The sequence below is a fragment of the Mauremys reevesii genome, linkage group 4, assembly GCF_016161935.1.
Source record: "Mauremys reevesii isolate NIE-2019 linkage group 4, ASM1616193v1, whole genome shotgun sequence".
NCBI lineage: Eukaryota > Metazoa > Chordata > Testudines > Geoemydidae > Mauremys > Mauremys reevesii.
The window spans coordinates 13,701,909-13,723,569 of NC_052626.1; the positions used below are offsets into that span (position 1 = coordinate 13,701,909).

Genomic DNA, 21,661 nt, shown 5'->3' on the forward strand with positions numbered 1-21,661 from the left:
TTAAATTTGGTATTTTAAATGCAAAGTTAGGGCCTGCTGCAAAACTGATTAAGTCTACAGAAAGACTATATTAGCTTCAGTGGAGTTTGAAGCAGGCCTGTAGTGAAAATACATCTTTTCTATTGCCATTACCTTTAGAATAAATCCTTACAAATGTATATCTAATTCAGATGATATTTCTAACAGAAGTTCCACATTCAAATGTAATATGTAAACAGAGTTGTTTGCAGCACAAGATGTGTATAAATATAAAGTTTATTCAGTATAGTGTTTAGAAAAATAAGTTCACATCATCTCAGAATACAAATAAAACACTTAACTGTCCAGGCACAAACCCCTATTACAGTACAACAAACATACATACCTTAGATCTCTTTGGTTGGGTCATAAGAACAAAACTGTTTGATGATAGGCTTCAGGTACTATCAATAACCTACTGGTGCAGTAAAGACTTCTGGTTATTCTCTACTCTAATGCATACATTCTGTAAAGATTTCATCTTTGTTGTAAGGCACAATAAACCCATATTGATTACAGAAATAACTGGTTAGTTCTGGACAAACAGTGCATGCAGCAAAAGAATGAATACCCTTTACATGTGAATCCTGAAAGCCGAAAGATTCACATGCTCCTTGAGTGTAGAAATGTAAGAAGGTAGTTTTAAATTATATGAAATGTACAAGTTAGATATAAAATATCTTCAAGACAGGATTTCTAAGAGATATAGGAAGACTTTGGGTCTCCTCTCTTGTAAAATTTCACTATTTTGTTTCCAGAGTTTCAAAATTAATAATATTTTAATGACTTAAGGTATTTCTTGATAATGAAGACTCTATGACACATGCCTATTGGAGTTCCATACACTTGTTTCATGTGAAGCAGAAGGGATACATCTTGTACTTTTGTCACGAAAGGGGCACAGGCACTGGAAGGCTATGCACAGGGACTTTTCCAAGCATTCCACACAAATTTGGGCCAAATTCTGCATTCTGTAATGTCTCTGCTATCAATAGGGTTTTATAAGGCTTGAGGACAGAACGTAACCCTTATTGCCTCCCCATGGATTTGGGGGTATTCCTACTGTTCACTGCAAAATTTAAGCTTTCATTAAAAAAAAATGGTTCTAGCCCTTCTGACTGGGAAAACAATTTTCTTAATAAGCTTTCATGGGTGAATACTCACTTCATCAGATGAATGTAGTATTCACCCAAGAAAGCTCATGCTCCAATACATCTGTTAGTTATAAGGTGCCACAGGAATCTTTGTCGCTTTTTACAGATCCAGACTAACACGGCTACCCCTCTGATAATTTTCTTAATGTGAATCAATGGAATTCTGTCTTCCTTAATTCACAGACATGGTGAAACAATAACTCTAAGAAGTATAAACTGCCCCATTAATTTCAATAGGGTGTTAACTTGGAAATCTAATTACAACACTCTGCATAGATCAACCTTGTTAGTTATTTCACTGCTGCCACTTTATATTGGGCCAAATTCATACCTGGTATAACTCCAATGAAACGAACGGGCCACAGACTGAGCTGGTGTACACTGACTTCAGTGGAGCTCTGCTGATTTACAGCAGCTGAGGATGTGGCCTAACTGTGTCCATGAACATGCTTATTCAGTGTGGTTGGATTCAGTCGAAAGGACACTTCACAGGAATAAGATTGCAAGATTTAACGATGCAACTGACTGGCTGCTCTGCTACATAGATGAGCCTTCTGGTTCTCAGCAACATCAGGGTGAAATTAAGAAAAATTCTAAATTTGTTCAAAAACTTTACAACATTTTGAGGGAATCTGCTTAATAAGCTTTCAGCAGATTTCCCAAACATTTCTATAGAAGCCGGGTCAAAGATTTAGCAGAATTTGGCAACATTTCCCATACAATTTCCAGTGGACTTGGCTTTAGGTCACTGTGCACTTTACTACCTGTAGATGGCCATGGTGTGATGCCAAGCTGCCTTTCACTTTGCAAGTCAAAAAGTATAGCATACATACTTCATATGTAAAGTTTAAATGATTCTTTATACCCATCCACATTAAATAGAAGAGGGAAAAAGAGGGGTATTTTATGCTTGAGCGAAATATAAATACGTCTTCCATTTAAACAAAAGAACATCATAGTAAAGACTAATGCTGAGATTTTCCAAAATGCTTAGGGGACTTTGCCTATTTACAGCTGTTGACGGTCTGGCCCTAAATATTGTAAAGGGCTCTGTGTACTGTGTAAAGAAAGCAGGTTGTCTGCTTGTCTGGGCAGATAGGCAAGGACCACATTATAATAAACTGACCCTTATTTTACTGTAGGAGTAAAAATACTATTTAAACAGCCACTATAAAAACACTGTACTGGGCAATGACACTTTGTATTGTGCATATGTACCCGCAGAAAACATGAGGTTATAATTGGATCATATGGAGGGAATGACACTTATTTTTGATGGGGGAGAGGAGAAAAGAGAACATAAATTACTTGCTTTCTGGAAGACTAGAATAGACTTATCTGACACTGTCCTGATCCATTGCTTCATGTACATTTTTGCATCCCCTGCCGTCCGTACATTGTGTAGAACGGGCAATACTCTTGTTAAAAGTACCAGATATTCTGAAGTATGCACCACTGTTATGACAAATACGATTTTCATGTCAACCACACGGCATAGCCAAGTAATTCAGAGCCTCAGTAACATAATTAATACAAACAGAAAAGTTACCAGCAGCATGTGTGCTGGCAGAACAGCATAGCAATTATATTATAATATCTGATTGTTTTAACAGCTGAGAAAGTTATTTGAAATATTCGCTAACTTCCCCCTAAAGACGGTTAGAGCTCTGCAGAACAAAACATGAGGCTCAGAACACTTCTAGAGCCACATATAGCTTTCAATCCATGCATACAATTTCCATTCATGTAATAATAATACACAATAACATATGGTGTTTCTACTCTTCAAACAATAACAAATTAATTCTCACAAAATTCTTGCAAAGTGGATAATTATTATTGTTATCCTCATTTTATGGATGGGGAAACTGAGGCGGGGGATTATGTGACTTGTCCCAGGCCACAGAGGGTGTATGCGAGGTGCTCAGATACTACGGGGAGAAGCAGTGTCAGAGCAAGGACTGGAAGTCTAAGTCCCTGACTTCCCATCTTGTGCTCTAACCACACCTCATGTCAGTGGGAGGCATGCATGCAGACTCAGGGCAGTTGATGGCTCCAAGTTTTGTTTTTAATAATAATAAACGTTTTAAATGGCTTGCTTTTAACAACATTTATGCAAGTCAGGGAGGTAGCCAAATGGCTAGTTGCTTTCTTTTCTCCATATACTTTGGAAAGACTCAATGACCTCTTTTTACAAAACATATACTTCCTTCCCGCCCCTTCCCCCAAACTTGGGCTGCAGTGTTGAATGGAACAATTCTCTGCAGCTCAGCTTAGAGGCTCCATGCTGTTACTTACAAAAATAAATTGTATGCGATATAGTGCAAAACAACAGTGAGGCTATCATAGTGTCACGCAGCACATGGGAAAAGCCATTTCTTTAAAAAATGTAGATAGGACCAGTTAGCTATCAAGACAGGATGAGACAGGGATACTCCTGGCCAGAACTGACATTATCTCTGTTTGCTTTCCTTTAAATTGTTTTTGTCTTTTTTACAAAAGATGTTCTACATCAGTTCATTTCAGGCCTGACTGAAAGTCCACTGAAGACTCTGAAGGCATTTCTGCTGATTTCAATGGGCTTTGGACAACCCTTTTAGGAGGATTAATTCATGCTTTAATTACTGTTAATATTCACATTAGAGTTAAAAAAAAATAAACAGCGACTAGTTCTTCATAGATCTGCATTATTAATTATTATTATTATTAAAGCTTAAGGTTGTGCTTTTTCAGGTTAAAAAAAATCCTATAGACAAATGGTGAAATGTTGTGGGTGGAGTGCAGAGGGCTAGGGAGCTGAAATCTTTCCCCAACTCAGAGCCAGCAAATACTTCCACTGCACAGCACCCTCAAACCATTAGGGGTTCCTGTTGCCACCTGTGGCCCCATTGAAGAAAGCATCCCTTTGTTTAGGAAGGGCATATAAATACATGTTTATGGGCGTTCCTGAATCAGGGCCTCTGTCATGGAACAGCAGCTACGCACCAGTTGCATGGGGCTTGGGGGCCAGTGGAACCTTGTAAATATAGAACCCCCTTCCCTAGACTGGCCCATCATAGCTATCCATACTGGCCGATGTGAGGCTTCTCTTTATGGTTGCTCTGCCCACTGTACCTCTGTGGACCCTCCTCTGCAGGGCTTAAATGGTGCAGAGGGCCAAACTCTGGCCCTACACACAACTGACGAATTTCATCTAAAATTACCCAGAGACCAACTTGTCTTACTCAGGAAAGTAGACACATTGACTTCAATGGAGCTACTCACAAGAGTAAGGCCGGCAGAATCTAGCCCTGAGGATGGATAATTGCACACAAGTGTTTTCATTCCTCTTACCACTGTGCTCCAGTAACAAGGATATAAGGCCACTAGGAAGAAAGGCACATGGAATTTTGTAAAAATACATAAAACTTTTAACTAATTTGAAAAGTACTAAGTGAACAAAACATAACAAAAAAAACCCAAACACAAAGATGGGAGGGAAAAATGTCCCAGTCTTGCAATACTGGGAGTTCATTTTTTAGCTTCAGTGTGATTAACATTGTTCTTTTACAGTCTATTGATAAAACTCATCCCTTGAAAATCCTACAAAAAAGTAAAACCTTGTTGAAAATAACTGTTTACTTCCTGTTCAAATGATAAAAATAAATTAAACAGTCAGAAAACATTTCAATGCACTGTATCTAAAGTGAAAGAGACCAACATAAACCATAAATAAAATCCATTGTACTAATAAAAAAGTCTCCTTTATAATAACTGGAATAATATTTACATTCATACTGGAGTGAAAGCTTTAGAGTTGCATAATTAGAGTTTCAAATCCCCTCCCGCTCCCTTGCTGAACTGGCAAACTGCTAGTCATAACATTTAGAAATCTGCAAAAGTTTGAAGCAAAATTTTTGGGATGAACAGAAGTCTGCTGGAAAAAACAGCGACAATATTATTTGCAATTGTGTTTAGTTCCTTAACCTCAAACACCATGAAAGTAGCTTGTGAGGTATCGTCTATTTTCTTAAAATCTGTTCAATGCCCATGGACTAGAAGTAAACAACAAAGACTGCATTGTTTCTACCTTTTTATAAAGATATTTCATTTTCCTAGTTAATATTAGGAGTGTATACTTATTTATGAAATTATGTTGTGGCATGAAGATTCTAGTTAAACTATTAGGGTTATATTAGTAAACCAGAGCAATGCACATCTGCTCGGTTATTTAGCTCATATTTCCTCTAACCTGAGTCCCTTAGTCTGGTTAAAAGAGCATATTGCATGCAAACAAAATGTGGCAACCTAATTCCATTATTGTAGATTCCCATGTACTTTAATGCAGATTATTCAAATGTTCTTCTGTTTTGAATTGTATTAGTATTTTCTTTAAATGAGAAAAAACGTGGTGCTTTTTAGGGCCTCATGAGGAGACATATCTACTGAAACCAAAAGCAAGAAAAAGTTAAAAACCTTGCATATCTTCATCCATCTGAACTGTCTGGAGTTTGGCAAGCTCTTTTTTGTCCGTTTCCAGTTCTTCACAGACCGTGTCGACCATATTACTCATAACATATTTGGATTTTGTGTCCAGCATCATTAAACTGCTGGTTGACTTACTCACAGAATTGGATAAGAAATTCTCCTTGACATCGGGTGCTGACTGCAGAACTAACCTGTGCTCTCTGACAAAATCCGGATGAACTTGTGCAGATGGATGACTGACATGGTCTCCAGTTGTTGAAACTATTTCCCGGAGTGCAGGCTGTGCTGTAGAAATTGACATGAGATCTTGACTGGTAATGAGGGAACAGTTCTGAAGAGTTGCATAGTTAGTGTTGCTGATTGATATCACAGTAGATGTATTTGTTACAGCTGCTGACATAGACTGACTCTCTGAGATACCAGAGTTCAGTTCTGTAGCATTTAAAAGAGAAGGTGGAGCTAGGGAAAAATTATGTGAGGGAGTTACATTTACTAAGGAGGAAGCCATGGACTGGAGGCCTCCACCAGCTACATTTTCAGAAGATACGTTTACGTTTAGTTGTGTATTCTGACTGACGGGCATTAACTGAGAAAACACAAGGCTTCTTTCCAATCCTTCTTGTTTAACAGATCCTATTGCCTGACCTGAATTAGGAACTGTATACACCACTGCACTGGGAGCAAGAGGGCTAAAGAAAACCTTTCCTTGCTGCGCTGTTGAAGAATCACTTGTAAAAGTCCCCCCATCTGATGTACTTGGATTTATTGAAATGTTACCTAGGAAAAAAAGAAAGTATAGATTATAGTTGATGGGAAGCTGTGTAATGAAGCCAGTTATTTTAGTATATGCTTTGGTTGCCTCAGTTTTAGGAAATTTAAGCTAGAACTACAGGCAACATAGAAGCAATATTTTTTGGAGTATTTTAGAGAACATTAGATATGAAATGAATGAAAGTCCTTGAATATACAAATTACTTCTTAACTGAGAAAAAAGTTTCTGGTACGTTAGCATCTTTCAAGCTCTCATTGAGTGGCCAAATAGTTCATACCCGTGTGATTAAAATGAACACGATTTGGCCTTCCTTAGTAGCTACCACTAGATTTCCATCAAAGAACAGAAACATAAAAAGCTTCTAAGTAAAGACAGTTCAATGACAGACTAAAATTACACATGGAAAATTATAAAAAAAGTTCATGAAGTGACTGCTGAGCTAAAAGCTCGGAGTGTAACCCTGCAGAGACATGTTCAAAATAATACCTTTCACCAGGCTTTCTATATGCCAATTTAGTACTCAAAAGTGTCTTATTTTGTCTATCAACACTAATCCTTTGAACACGTTTCTAAGAGTGCAGCCCTGCTGCTTTTACTCATGTTGGATAGTATATTACTCAAGGTGGGTTGTCCCATTAAAAGCCTTGGGACTACTTGTGAGAGTTAGGAGCTCCTAAATGTGCAGAATTGGACCCAAAGTTGGTTATACAGAGAGTCCAGTAAAAGTCATTATTATAACATGTCTCTATGTGCAAGATAAATTGGCTCTCAGAGCTGTTTCCACTTTATGACATCTCCAATTCTCCACCTCTTTCAGGAAGCTTTTAGAATGATACCTGTAAGGGGCTGTAATTGGTTTTGAAGATACTTGTTTTATAACATGTATAGTGCATAGCTCACTTAGGGCATGTTTAAAATGGGGACTGTTTACCTCCCCCTTAGTTTTCATTAGCCAATATTTTCAAGACGCTCCTAGAGACTTTGTTTGGTTCCCATAATTATTTCTACCAAATGAATACGCTAGCAAAATGAAGGAAGAAAACCGAAAGTTATGTAGGAATAAGATATAAATAAAGTATAGCAGCTTGCTTAAGACAGCATGGAACGTATTTCACTATAAATACAAAACCAGTTAAGCACTAGTCTCACAATTTAAAAACAGCTAAACGGTAAACATGGAGGTTTCTGATTTTTCTCTAGCCTGGAATCCCCCACTGGGGATTGACCAAACTCTGCCTAGTCAGGTGTCTAGTGTGGGAAAATGCTGACTGCTTCAGATAAAGGTTTACACCCCTTCTTAAGGCTGTCCAACACTATTTCAGGTAGAGAAATTTCTTCCTCACCTTTTGCTGGCTGTCAGCCTATGCCTTGGAGCATGTACATTAACAGCCCTTGTAATTTCAGATGGTATTCAAATAAAATATCTAATATTTTTTTATGTCACTAAGCTATTTGTCCAACAACAGTGAGTTGCATAGAATATCAGGGTTGGAAGGGATCTCAGGAGGTCATCTACTCCAACCCCCTGCTCAAAGCAGGGCCAATCCCCAGACAGATTTTTGCCCCCAATCCCTAAATGGCCCCTTCAAGGATTGAACTCACAACCCTGGGTTTGGCAGGCCAATGCATAAACCACTGAGCTATAGTTCAGAATATTTTTTATGCACACACTCTCTTTCACACTCACTCTCTCTCTTCCCCCCCCTCGTTAAATTCCTCTTTACTGGAAAAATAATTAACTCCTTACACACATGCACCTCAAACAAGGTAAATTGCAGTACAATTTGATTGTTGTTATATTATTCATGGTCTTTGCTATTACACAGAAATTCATATTTGGTTTAAACATTTTCCTAACAGCAAAATGCTGAAGATTAATAAATTATAGGATAGTTCAGCTTTGCCTTTACTTTATAATTCACCCACATCAAAATAAGGATCCAGAACTAGATTTACTTTGCACAGATTTTCTCCCTTACTATCCAGAAAAATCAATCCCTAATAAATGTTAAGGCAACCTCTAAAATAATCTGTTGGGAGGAGTTCATATAGTTGGTATGTTAATCCACAGTAACATACATTACCCTGGGGCTAAGGTTACCTTTACCCAAAACATCTTAACATTTTATATCTACAAGGAATCACATATTTCTATGATTTCTCTTTAGATTAGTTGTTCTTAATTATAGGATGGACAGATTACAAGCACAACTGATCAGTCTTGTTGTGCCTGTATATTTAGTGGTTTTAACTTACTTTTTACAAAATGCTTTGGTTAAAAAACAGTACATACTTTCTCACTAGCTGCCAGGCTAGTTCTCATTTTAAGACAGTATTAATCAATAATCTTTTCTTTTTCTACTTATTGATTTAACACATTTCTGGAATTGTGACGATTAATACGGAAGGATTCCTAGAATGGTATTTAAAAAAAGACAGTAAAATACCAGACCTTCCTTTGCGCTGCATTAGAAAAAAAAAGTTCAGACCCCACATAACTTGATCTTTGCAAATCGAGGAAACTGATTGTTACAGGGAGATGTTGTAATGTATGATTTCATGTACTGCACATTGCAGCTGCCAGGACGCTGTAACCATACACCACTGCACAAATATGACACACTATTAAAGATGAAATGTATTCCATTTTTTCCCCTCAAAAAAGTCTTTACTTTAGTAAAGAAAACGTTTACCTTGTGAAGCTGGCACAGAAACAGGAGGCAGCTGCAGAGGAGAAAACCCGATGCTTCCATTAAGCAACTGGCCATTTGTTCCTGAATTAGGGATCTGGACAATGCCATACTGGTTTATTTGGACAGGAGCAGTAAAAGTAACTACAGACCCTCCATCCTGAGAAGCAACAGTTTGTATGCTTTCCCTTTTCACCTCACTGCTTGGTATTAACCCTGGAAATGAGACAGGTACATTACTGGGACTGTATGGTGTTGGTGCTGCTGCAGAATTAGACACAGAAGCCTGGAGGATTTTGAAGTCCTTGACATCTTCAGAAGAAGACACCAGTATGTCAGTGATTGAGACTCCATTGCTCACAGCACTTGAAGTGGTTTTGGGTGGATTTAAAGTTACTGTCTGTGAAGTCCCCATGTTGAGACCATTGAGGATTACTCCATTGGGTCCTTGAAGAAAAGAGCTCCCATTAAGAAAGACAGAAGAAGTACTGGCAGGCACTAGGTTTCCATTCAGCAAAACACCAGAAGAACTTAAAGATATTTTAGTGTTTCCAAGCTGCTGCATGTACACTGGTTCCATGTGATTGGGAAGGCTTAGGCTTGTAGCTCCATCAGACGAGTTGGGGAGTGGATGTGGCGATAAATCCTCCTGCCCCTTACTGGATTCATCTTCTGTGCTAGGGTTGCCATCTGACTCACTATGGGGAAAGATGGAATATGATATTTCATTACAATGACATTATTCATAGGTTTTAAGTTGAGAAGGGGTCACTATGGCTATCACAGGCCATAGAACAATATCCAGTGATGTTTATTGTTTGCATTTGGTTTTTAAAGGAAGCCTTAAGTCCATTTAAGAGACAGTAAAGGTTTAAAAAAAATGAATAAAAGTAAAGACAATCACGAGTAGTGTGAAACTTTACAGACTGGATTGCAGACCAGTAAGTATATTCTCTCTCTGTGGTCATCTACCCAAAATAATCAAAGGGAACTGCCTCAGGGTCATCTCTTTGCCTGCTAAATTGGCCTATGGAATGATGTGTGCGTGTGTGAAATCCAGCAAGCCGAGGAGCAGCCATTTGGTAAGTTATACTATGCCTTGTGGCAGCTGTAAGAGGTAAACCAGGGTCCCAGTGAGCACTTTTAAACCCTGAAAATATCTACTGTCTCCTGTTAAATAAAGCCAAGCTCACTGGACTCACTGATATTCTAAAGGGGAGACTGGGACCACCCCCAAATACCTCACACCCAGTTGCATTTCTTGAATGTCTAGATCTAACACGAAGACTTCATTCTGTTCCCGTTTCTCCTTTCCCAAAAGGGGAAAGTGACCCACTGGTACCTTAATTTACAAAAGAGACAAAGAAAATATTCCAGACTTCCCAGGGGACGGGAGGGGGAATCAATTGTGGTTGCATATAGTATGATCGCACATCCTGGTATTTGGTTAATTTTTATCTCCGAAGAATGGGACTACCCAGACTGCCCCCAGCCTTTAAAAGCAGCACTGCTTTGATTTATTAGTTGAGACCGAACCTATCTAACAGTCTGAGAGAGAGTGACTCCTGGAGGCAGATCCAAAGAGGGCTCCAGCCCAACTCCTCCTCCAGGTGCTTGGAAATGAGAAAGAAGGGTGCCTCTTTCCTCTCTCCTTTGTGCAGGGGGCCAATTAATATTGGAAAGGATTTGGTGATCAAAACCTCCATAAAACAACACCCAGGAGTTTTGGCCAAGGGAAGATCTCAACAACCTCCCCATAAGCCTTAGGGGCTGGGCAGATGGGGTGTTAAATGTGCTGTGTGCCATCTAAACCCCCCCTTGTCCTGCCAACACCCCAGTACACACAGGTTCCCTCTGTTTCTGAGCCACCCAGGGCTTGGCTTTTGCTGACTTGTCTGCTCTTGAGTGCATTTTTCTTTCTTAGTTTTTGTTGTTGTTGGTTGCTCTGTGTCTCTCTCTCCACAGCCGTTTGCCCCTTTGATGTGTCCCGAAAAAGGGGGGCGGAGGGGGAAGAGGCTTGGATCAGCACAATCGCGCCCTTGGTTGAGAAATGCCTTGAGGCCTTTTTCTGCCCACGGCCTTTGGAAAGGAAGGAAGGGGGCTGGAATGTGGCCTGCATGCAGGGAGGTCACCTCCACCTGGCCGGCTCAAGGCGGTGGATTTCCCCTAGCGGCCCCACTCCCAACCCCCATGTCCCATTAGCCCACAAAGGAGCCAGGGCCGTGCCTGGGTTCCATGCCCCAGAGCCAGGGCAGGACTTACTGGGCACAGGCATAGAGCTGGGGGAGCCTGTTATTGAGTCAAAATTGCAGGGCCACGGGTGAAGAACGTGGGAAAAACCAGGTGACTGCGGGGCGCAGAGCCTCCCCCCGCAATATTCTACCGACTAAGCCCCAGCCAGCACCAGGAGACCCACTGGAATGAGGCCCGTGGGACTCTCCCCTTGGACTTCACCCGGCTTTGGATCAGGCCCGGTGGGAGCCAAGCGCCCGTGCTCCCCGCTAGGATCGCAGTGAAACCCGATCCGAACCCGCTCAGAATCAGATTTCAAAACAGAGCAGCGGCCACAAGGCGCCCCCGCCCCCACGACTTAAAAAACTCGGCAAATGATTAACTCTGTCAAATAAAAAGCTGCCCGACTCCCGCAAGCATTGCACAGCCCAGCCCGGCCGGGCGCAGTGTCTGCCCGTGCGGGGGGTGTGTGCGCCTAGGAGAGAGCTGCGATTTTGAGAGAGGGGTGTGCGTGTGTTGGGGGGGGGCACTTAGCAACTGCTCAGCCGCGATCACACGTTGCATGTGAGTTGGGGGGACGCAGACCTGCACCGAGTTGGTTGGAAACTTCCCTGCGGTCGCCCGCTTCACACACACACGGCCCGGGGTGGGGGGTGGTGCGTGGCTCCGGGCAGAAAGTGAAAGCTGGGGGAGGAGGAGGAGGAGACCTGAGCTCCGGTCCGGTGCCCGGTCCGAGGGCCGGCCGGGGGTGCGTGCAGGAGCAGGCTGCCGAAGGTAAGCGCCATGTTTGCACGGGAAGAAAGAGCCCGGGCGAGCGAGGGAAGTTGGCGCTCACCTTTTGGACTGGGTCTCGGAGGGGTTGCGGTCCCGCTGCCGCCGGTTCTTGAACCAGTTGCTGACCTGGGTAAGGGAGAGGCCGGTGATCTTGGCCAGGTTCCGCTTCTCGGCCGGCGACGGGTACCGGTTCTGCTTGTAGAGCTCCTTCAGCGCGTTGCGGGACTTCTCCTTGAAGCAATACACCGTCTCCTCGCCGTCCCAGATGGTCCGGGGCAGCGGGAACTTCCTCCGCAGCCGGTACTTGTCCACCGCCCCCAGGGGTCGGCCCCGGGCTCGCTCCGCCTCGGTGTAGCGCGCCTTGTACCACAGCTCCTGCAGCAGCGGGTGGTTGGAGGAGTCGAAGCTGTGGCCCTCCAGGATGCTGTAGAGCTCCGGGTAGATGCCCTGGTGGAAAGCCACCAGCGCCCGGGCTTTCAGCAGGCTCTCGTTGCCACGTAGCAGATCGCTCTGGGGCAAAGCCCACAGGAACCTGGCCAGGCGGTCCAGGTTCCCACCTTGCTGCAGCGCCTCGCAGACGCAGGCTACATGATCCGGGGAGAAAGCCAGGGGGGTCTGGGAGGAGGAGGGAGAGGAGGAGGAGGCGGCGGCAGCATGGTGATTCCTGGCCAGAAGTTCAGTGTGGAGCAGGAGCTGATCCGCAGCTCCCTCCTCCCCAGCCGCGGAGCCTGCCTGCTCCATGGGGAAAGGGGCCGCGGGCGGCGGTGCAGGGTTGCGGGCTGCCCTTTCCCGGGGCGCCGTGCCTGCTTCGGAGAGGATTTCCATCACATTCTCTTGCTTGATCTCCACCGCGCTCGGGAGCTTGTCTGTGGGGGAGGCAGAAGACATGTTTTCCCCCCCTTTCTCTCGCTCTCTCCGCAAAGTCCACTCCTCCTGCTTTCGGCTGGATCTAGCCGATCAGGTTTCCTCCCGGCCACGCAGTAACCATTAAGATAGCTGCTATAGCAAAGTAGTGTAAACGGATCGCTCCTCTCCACGGCTCCCCCCAACGTGACTCCTCCGCTCGCTGCATACTATATGGCACAAGCAGCCTGCGGGCCCAGCCGAGCCCACTCATTGGCCATTTCACATTTCGGGGGCGGAGGATCCGCGGTTTCTATAGAAACCGTCAATCAAACTCCCTTATTCCCCCCCCCCCACACACACTTGGAACACCTATACCTGAAGTTAGAAAGGGTTGATGGTGTTTGTTTCTTCTTTCCTCTTGTGTTTGTTAGTCAGGTTACTTAAGGGGCATTTCAGCACTATAAAGCAGGAAAGTTCATTAGTAGCAGCGCAAAGGAAAGCTCAACACGGTTATTAAACACGGGAGGACGTCACCTTTTAAAATGAGTTGGCCACACTAGAAATATAAACCAGAGAACATGTTGCCAGTGCAGAATTACAGCATATGCATATGGAAATGAGATTATTTTATTTTATTTATTTAATTACTCCTCCGACCCCCTTTAAAACACAGCAGCTCCTCATGGAGATGAAACAGTAAAAAAACCCAAAACAAAAATTCCAAGATCAAATGGGATTATGAAAGATCAAGAAGAATCTGTTGCAAACACTTAAATGAGGATGTTATGTAGCGTCTTATTTTTCAAATGTTAAAGCATACACTATAAATAGCGTGGCATAAATACACAAAACATGAAAGAAATGAAACTATACTCCTCACCTTAAATCACCCAGAGTTGGCAAGTAAAGCAAGATGGACATGATACAGCAAGGCAAATAAAATATCAAAGCAAGACGAGTAATCCCTGATGATAAGCAGCAGAAACTGATCCAAACATCTGATTAGAAGAGCGACTAGGTTCAGTGTATGGGCAAGTGTACAGTGTACATTCTTTTCTTTTTTTAAAATGTGTACTATTATTCATTGATTCTATTATCTCTTGAGAGCATAAATCACAAAGGCAAGTTATTTGAATCACTAGAACCCCACGCTTAAAATAAAGTCATAATGGAGTGTGGTTTATTATTTATGATAAGTACCAAAGACAACAGAAAAGTCATCTAACGCAAAATGTTAAAAATAGCCCTTTCCTCCGTTTCAATGGTTTGATCCATCAGTTTCCCCACCTCTCTACACTTTATGCAAATAGCAAATCTGGGTGCTTTTGAGGACATGCTGTATAGCACCTGAAATTCTTTCCTGCAATGCTAAGTGTTGAGGATAACAATCAGTTGAATACTTTTACAGGATCAGACTGAAAAAAACCCTGGACTTTATAAGGCTGCATCAGGCTTTTTATAGATACTGTTGTACAGTCTGTCTGTCTCTACACTCCTACTGTGATATTTATTTGCATTCTGTGGTATTTAGTTGCATTCGGATTAAAAGGCACATGCATGACAAAATCTTGTAATGTTTGTTGTAACACATGTCCCCCTTTCTCAGGAGAAGGGACTGGGAGAGATGTCGGGTATGGCACAAACACAACGCACAACTGACTGCCCTTTTGTCCCCCCCTTTCCCCAGGCACAGGAGGTTAGCAGCACAGCACGCCTGCTCCGAGCGGAACGGTTGCTCCGCGGAGTGAAAGCCCCGGCCGGGCCCTGTTTGGAGTGACAGTGCTCTGAGGAAGGAGCTGGTGCCTGGCGGGAGGGGGGTGGAGGCGACCATGGACGACCAGGGCTGCCCGCGGTGCAAGACCACCAAGTACCGGAACCCTTCCCTGAAGCTGATGGTGAATGTCTGCGGGCACACGCTGTAAGTGCTGCTGCGCGCGGGCCCTGGGGAGGAGGGGGCCGCGTTGCCATGGGGATCATTGAGCGCCACTCGCCCCTGTCCTGGGGCACCTTCCCCCCGGGGGTCCTGGTGCGTGGGGCTCCCACCACGGGGAGGGGCCTTTGTCCGGCTGCTGCTGGGCGGGGGGATTTTGTCACTCCGCCAAAAGCATTGGGGGTGGGGGTGAAGCAGCTTGCCCAAGCTGGGGGAGAGGAGCAGGCTCAGGGGTGAAGCTCCCACGGCCCACCCACGAGGAAGGAGAAGGATGTGTGTGTGTGTGAGAGAGAGAGAGATGGGAGGGATTGCTGGTACAACTGGTGTGTGTGTGTGTGTGTGTGAGAGAGAGAGATGGGAGGGATTGCTGGTACAACTGGGGTGTGTGTGTGTGTGTGAGAGAGAGAGAGAGATGGGAGGGATTGCTGGTACAACTGGTGTGTGTGTGTGTGTGTGTGAGAGAGAGAGAGAGATGGGGGATTGCTGGTACAACTGGGGTGTGTGTGTGTGTGACATCACTGCACATAGTGCAGCCTGAAGTTCCCAATCCAGGGCAAAGGGGCTGTGAAGACTGTTGCACATAAAGCATCTCGACCCTTGGAAAGCATTTGATAGGTAGGAGCCCAGTGTGGTTGCAATAATTTGGTGGGAAGCGGCTGCATCTTGTGTGTGTTTGTCCCTTACTGTACTGCAGGCTTTCAGATTGCAATAGCTTGTTTCCTGTTTAAATGTGGGTGTGTTTTTTACTTCTGGAGGATTCTCAGTTAAATCTAGTCTATGAGGAGTGCTGCTGTGTGCAAAGGGACTTCAGTTTACAAGGCACAGAAAGGCCTGAAAGCCAGCAATGAATCCTGCTCATTTGCTGTTAAGCACACACATTGTTTTAAAGTCCAGGTGGTCTGGCAATAAGAAGCCATGTCGTAGGTTAACGTTTGTGCTTGAAACTGGAAGCTCATACCAGCTGTAAAATCCAACTGGATATGTAGCTGTTTTGTGGAGTTACTGTTGTTTTTCTCTTATGGGTTTTGACATCTCAGGAGTAATAACACAACAGACTTGGCTGCTCTGTGTGTATGCTATTGTGAAGCTATTTCTCAGCAAGAATGTTGGTTCATGTTATAGCACTAAGACTGTGTAACCTTATTTTCAGTCACATCTTTTAATGAAAATGTACTTTTTTGGCGGAGGAGAAACTTTTCATGCTTAGCACGATATTTAATAAACCTCTCTTCAGTTGTTGTCTGAGTTGGGAAAATAGGAAAAAGCACTTTCCACCAATTAAAACTTTCATCAGCTGCTTTTTTTATGTGCACCTGGGTAATTTAAAAAAAAAAAGTGGTGTTTTTAAAAGTTGGGCACATGTGCAGCCCTGAATGAGGAATACATGTGCTGATTTGTTGGAAGAACTTTGGTTTGGAAATGACAATATTGTGAATAATTGAAATCATGCTCAGAACATGATTAACTCAATCATTCATTACACTGTAACGTTTTTTCAGATGCACATATTTGAGGAATCATTCTTCCCAGTGACAGTTGTTGGTTTAGCAGATGGTTAGTTTGGTTGTGGAGATCTTTCATAATTTTCAGGCAAGTTTATAGCATGCATCCATGAAGAGGTTGACCTGCTACTTGAGTGAACACTGGTGAAAGCTTTTTACTGCGATAACAACCCTCCTCAATTTTTCAGCTCACCACTTTTCTAATGGGTTATAAAATTTTAAAGCTAGAAGTCTAACAAACTCAAGTAAGTATATAGCAGATATACATGGAACTGAGTATGTTAAAAGGGCAGGATTTGGATGATTTAATGTTTTGTTTGTGTTTTAAGAAGCAGAACTGTGTCCATCTGAATATATCTGTTTCCTGGTTAAGTCTAACCAGGACCAGCCAGGCCCGGTTAGTACTTGGCTGGCAAACTTTCAAGGGGAAAAGGGAGTCTGTGAAACATGCATCTGTGGTGCAGTAGATTATTGCTTGTAAACTTCAGACATTGCATTTTTTTCTATACTGCTTCTCCAGTAAAAACATAAACAAATGGAATGTTATAATTTTTATATTTAGTATCCTTTTTCTGTAATTTTAGCTACACATATAGTCTTTTTTTTTTAAATTACTATGCATTATTATTTTCAGCAAAAGTGTCTATCTGTTGTCTATGAGGTTGTGCACAAATGTAATATGGGCTTGATTCAGCAATGCTTATTGCTACTGAGGAGCACTTATTCAAGTGAGTAAATGCCATTGATAATGCGAAGTAAGGGTGTCAGAACTGTGTCCTATATAAGCAGTATGACAAATCTTTAGCTAAATGCACATTTCCCCTAAATAATAGATTACATTATAACTATACACCACTGCACACTTCCAGTAAAGGCCAGAGTAAACAGTTGAGCTTTGCATTGTGTTTTAAAAGCTCAATCACTGCAGTGCAGGGAAGTGAAATACAGAATTGCAGAGCCTCTACAGAAAGCAACTCCTTAGCTAGATGAATCTAGGGACCGTTAGTGATACATTATCAGCTGACCTCAGCTGCTGTGGCAGGGCATGGAAAGATATGTGGTCTCCTGAGGTAGCTGAAACCAAACCACTGAAAGATCCCTTGTGTAACTGCTGTACAACAGTGTAAAAACTCCAAGTGTAAAGGTTCTTGGATTTTGTTATGGTGAGTGGTTATGAAGCAGGGAGTCCCAGGTGTCCTTGTGAAGTTAGAGGTGCAGATGAGCATGGATTGCGGCTGCCCTTGTCACATTCACATCTGTGTCATGGGTCTCATTGTGACTATTAAAATGGAGAGGGTACAACATTATCTGGTTGGTTGTGGGCAGAACTGTGGACTAAGTCATTACTTCCCTAGCTCCTGTGATGGATGCTCCACTCACTACTTTGACTATATGTATTTTCAGGAGCTCACTAGTTACAGGCACTGAAGAAATGGTGCAGCTGTTGGAAGAAAGAGTAGGTGCACATATTGCTTTCTCGTGATGGTAATCCACCCAAAAAAACGGTGGAGAAGGTCAATGAGCCTTGTCTGCATTAGGATTTGGAAGTTGTTAGCTAATGTGTTAATAGTTTAGTGTAGACAAGGCCTTCAACACATGTAATATTTATGGCAACCAAATCCTAATCTAGATGAGGCTAAAGAGATTAGCAACTTTACCAACTACTTACTGTTGTTCAGAACTGTCCAGGGCTGTGCGGGATCTCTGTCTCTTTCAGAACAGGCCAGCACATTCCAGTTGGACACTGTGCCCTACTGCAGGGGATCTCTTTCTGAGATCCCTGCAACATGCTATAAAAAGGTCACGGCCCACCTGTGCCACAGTAGCTGGTTTTCTGCATATAAAAGCCAGGGCTAGCGTTGGGGTGTAGCAAGCAGGGCAACTGCCTGGGGCCCCATGCCACAGGGTCCCCCATGAAGCCATATAACTCAGGCTTCAGCCTCAGCCCCAGATGGCAGGGCTCAGGGCTCTGGGCTTCAGCCCCATGCAGTGGGGGTTTGGCTTTCTGTCCCAAGCCCCAGTGAGTCTAATGCCGGCCCTACTTGGAGGCCCCCCTGAAACCTGCTCGAGGCCCCCCAGGGGGCCCCACGGCCCTGGTTGAGAACTACTGCCCTACTGTAGAGCATACATGCAAGAGGGTAAAATCAAGGTCAGTGTGGGAATCGGATCTTTGAATTTATTGGCTTGCATTGTAACTGTAAACGCCGCACCTTGTTGTGGCATAAATGCGGCCTTTTCTCTCTGAATATCGAGTAGTTCAGTATTGCATTTTTATGATCACTTCTATGTTGTTAATCTTGTTTCTGAGGGGTTCACATTTTAGTAGTTTCAAATTATATCTCATAACATTTTGTCACCAAGTTGGAAGCCCAGATAACAGCCCTGACAATGATGAGACACCACTGACCCAATCATGGGGGGACTGAGGGGGGAAACAAAATGGGTAATCAGTCACACAGTCTGTGTTAATATGCTGTTGTGGTTCTGAATGAATGACATTCTGAGTTAAGGTTAGTCTAGTGCCCTTAGCTTTCCTTCTCAAAATCATTACATTATGCGTGGTCCTTTATCAGGTGCGCTCATAAGAGGGTTTACATACCATAGTCCTGATCCTACAATTGATTATGTATGGGCATATCCCTGTACATGGTTCCTTGGAAGTCAGTGGGTCTTTGTGGAGATGTGCCTATGTGCAATTGGTTGCAGAATTGGGGCTTGTGTGTGACATATAGGCACACTGAGATAAGGGGGTGTGTTAGTCTTCTGTCACAACTTTCATTAGTGGATAAATGTCAAACTTCAACTGGGTGAATTGGTTGATTACAGGATGACTATGAGCCACCAATGTGATGCAGCTGTGAATAAGGCTAATGCAGTCCTCGAATGCATCAGGTGAGGTATTTCCAGTAGAGACAGGGAAGTGTTAGTACCATTATACAAAGCATGTGTGAGACTTCATCTGGAATACTGTGTGAAATTCTGGTCTCCTGTCTTTAAGAAAGATGAATTCAACTGGAATAGGTGTGGAGAAGGATGATCCGAGGAATGGAAAACCTCCTTTATGAGAGGAGACTCTCAGAGCTTGGCTTGTTTTTAGCCTAACCAAAAGAAGGCTGAGGGGAGATATGATTGCTCTCTCTAAATACATTAGAAGGCTAAATACCAGGGATGGAGAGGAGTTATTTAAATGAAGCACCAGTGTGCACACAAGAACAACTGGCATCAACCAGTTTAGGCTCAAAATTAGTTGGAAGTTTCTAACCATCAGAGAAATGAAGTTCTGGAACAGCCTTCCAAGGAGAGCAGTGGGGGACAAAAAACCTAAATGGCTTCAAGACAGCTTGATAAGTTTATGGAGGGATGGTATGGTGGGACTGCCTAGGATGATATGTGGCCTATTGGTGACTGCCAGTAGCAAAAATACTCAACTGCTGGATGGGGAGGGCTCTGAATTACTACAGAGAATTCTTTCCCAGCTATCTTCCTGGTAGATCTTGCTCACATGCTCACAGTCTAACTGATCACCATATTTGGGGTCGGAAAGGAATTTTCCCCCATGTCAGATTGGTAGAGGCCCTGTTTTTTGTTTGTTTGTTTTGTTTTTTCCTTCCTCTGCAGCATGGGGCACAGTTTAAACTAGTGTACTTGGTGGATTCTCTGTAACATGAAGTCATACTTTAAGGACTTCAATAACTCAGCCAGAGGTTATAGACAATGTTCCCTTTAATTTTTTTTACATCCATGTGTGGAATAAATTTTGTCATGTGCACCAGTATTGAGGTGATGTGGGGCCAAGGGGTTTGGAGTGTGGGAGGGGGCTCAGGGCTTGGGCAGAGGGTTGGGGTTTGGGGGGTGAGGGCTCTGGCAGGGGAGGTGAGTTCTGGTGTGGGGCCAGGGATGAGGGGCTTGGGGTGCAGGCTGCCCCAGAGCTGTGGTAGGGAGAGAGGACTCCCCCCCCCAGCACTCTCTCACTGCAGCGGCCTGGGGCTGGGGGAGAGCTGCTTTTCCCTGCCTGCATGGCCCTTGATAGCCTGTGTGGCTGCGCAGCTTAGAGGGAACTTAGGTTATGTATCTATTTCAGGAGTGGGTGAGGTTCTGTGGCCTGCAATGTGCAGATCAGACTAGATGATCATGATGGTCCCTTCTGTCCTTAAAGTCTATGAGTCTGTTATGAGAATGTGTGTGGCTATGTTAAAAAATTATTTCCCTTAGTTGTTGCTTGGCTAATATTATAGAATCTGTAACTAAGTAAGAAACAGTGTGTGGTTGTGGAGTTACAGTAAGGTTTTATTATCCTTTTCCACTATAAATCTTGTCATGAGGCTGGGCGGATGATAAATGGACAGTAAAAACTTGCTGCAAAATGAAAGTTGACATAGAATTACTCAGTCCAAGAGTAAGGAATGCCTTTAAACATAATAAAAAAAGGAGAAAGGGTGGCCTTCAATAATAAATGTGCAAAAAAAAATATTAAATGTTTGGCTAAAAGGATGCTTCTGGGAAAAAAGAAGTGTGTCTAATTGAAGGAAGGAATGGTCCATTAGAGTTTACAGGGCATTGGTTTCTAAGGTGCACTGATGGTTTTGCCTTTCTTTTAAAATTGAGTCTCAAGAACTGCATTAAAAAGCCTCTGTGCATGCATGACAATTTTTGATTGCACTGATGGTTTCAAATGTGTTTTTGGAGTGTGCAGAGGCAGGGGGGTGTTTTGCCAATGGAGTTTTAATCCACCTCGCTTCATTTGAGGCCATGAATATCTCTTGCTCTGCTTCCTTGGGTTTCATTGCTCACACTGAATTTTAGGGGGCAGGTTAAACATATCCCAGTGATTTACTTACATAAAAAAAGGAAAAGTAATACATCCACCAAAAACTTCATTAAAAGAATGTTAAGGTTGTTACCACAAATGGAATCAGGTAAAGAAAGTGACTGTTGGCTGTAAAACATGCTGAATGGCCTTCAACCATCAGACATAAACATCTTGCATTTAAAAGGAGGGGAAAAAAAAATAAGTTCATTGGAGCCACTGGTCCAGCTGCCTAGCCCCACTGCTATTTCATGTATTTCTCCTGTTCAGAGATGGGAGGGAAGATGGCCTTTAAAGCCAGGACTTTCTTCCTGACGCTGTTGGACTTGCTGCTTCAGCCAACGGTGGGGCCCTTTGGACTCCTGGAGAGACAAGCCCACAAAACTCAGGTTTCTTCTGCAGCAGACCTGCTGCTCCAGCTACCTGTGATCCCATGACTCCTGGAGAGAAGGGGTGGCGAGGTCTGCAA

The 21,661-nt window shown here is 43.3% G+C and overlaps 2 protein-coding genes across 3 annotated transcripts in view; one reads left to right on the forward strand and one right to left on the reverse strand.

Annotated features, from left to right (window-relative positions):
- Nucleotides 1-265: 265 nt before the first annotated feature.
- Nucleotides 266-13,181, reverse strand: SIX4 (SIX homeobox 4). The gene is made up of 3 exons (XM_039537738.1): nucleotides 12,169-13,181; nucleotides 9,105-9,799; nucleotides 266-6,416 (listed from the first exon to the last, which is right to left on the reverse strand). Exons 1-3 carry the CDS (start codon nucleotides 12,993-12,995, stop codon nucleotides 5,620-5,622), a joined length of 2,319 nt encoding a protein of 772 aa, XP_039393672.1. The 5' UTR covers nucleotides 12,996-13,181; the 3' UTR covers nucleotides 266-5,619.
- MNAT1 (MNAT1 component of CDK activating kinase) overlaps nucleotides 12,026-21,661 on the forward strand; it is a 184,194-nt gene continuing 174,558 nt past the window's right edge. Inside the window, exons 1-2 of one of the 2 annotated variants that reach the window (XM_039537739.1) lie at nucleotides 12,026-12,107; nucleotides 14,641-14,871. In XM_039537739.1, the coding sequence (XP_039393673.1) occupies nucleotides 14,783-14,871 (89 nt within the window). In that variant the 5' untranslated portion in view covers nucleotides 12,026-12,107; nucleotides 14,641-14,782. Of the gene's footprint in view, nucleotides 12,108-14,640; nucleotides 14,872-21,661 lie in introns of those variants that run through there. The other variant, XM_039537741.1, reaches the window with a different exon arrangement.

Bases quoted from the DNA above. Each gene is read 5' to 3' on its own strand.
- SIX4 (XM_039537738.1), bottom strand. From the start codon at position 12,995: ATGTCTTCTGCCTCCCCCACAGACAAGCTCCCGAGCGCGGTGGAGATC. The intron at 9,800-12,168 runs GTGAGCGCCAAC...CTTTCCCCATAG, and splicing joins TCCGAGACCCAGTCCAAAAG to TGAGTCAGATGGCAACCCTA. The intron at 6,417-9,104 runs GTAAACGTTTTC...TTTTTTTCCTAG, and splicing joins TTCTGTGCCAGCTTCACAAG to GTAACATTTCAATAAATCCA.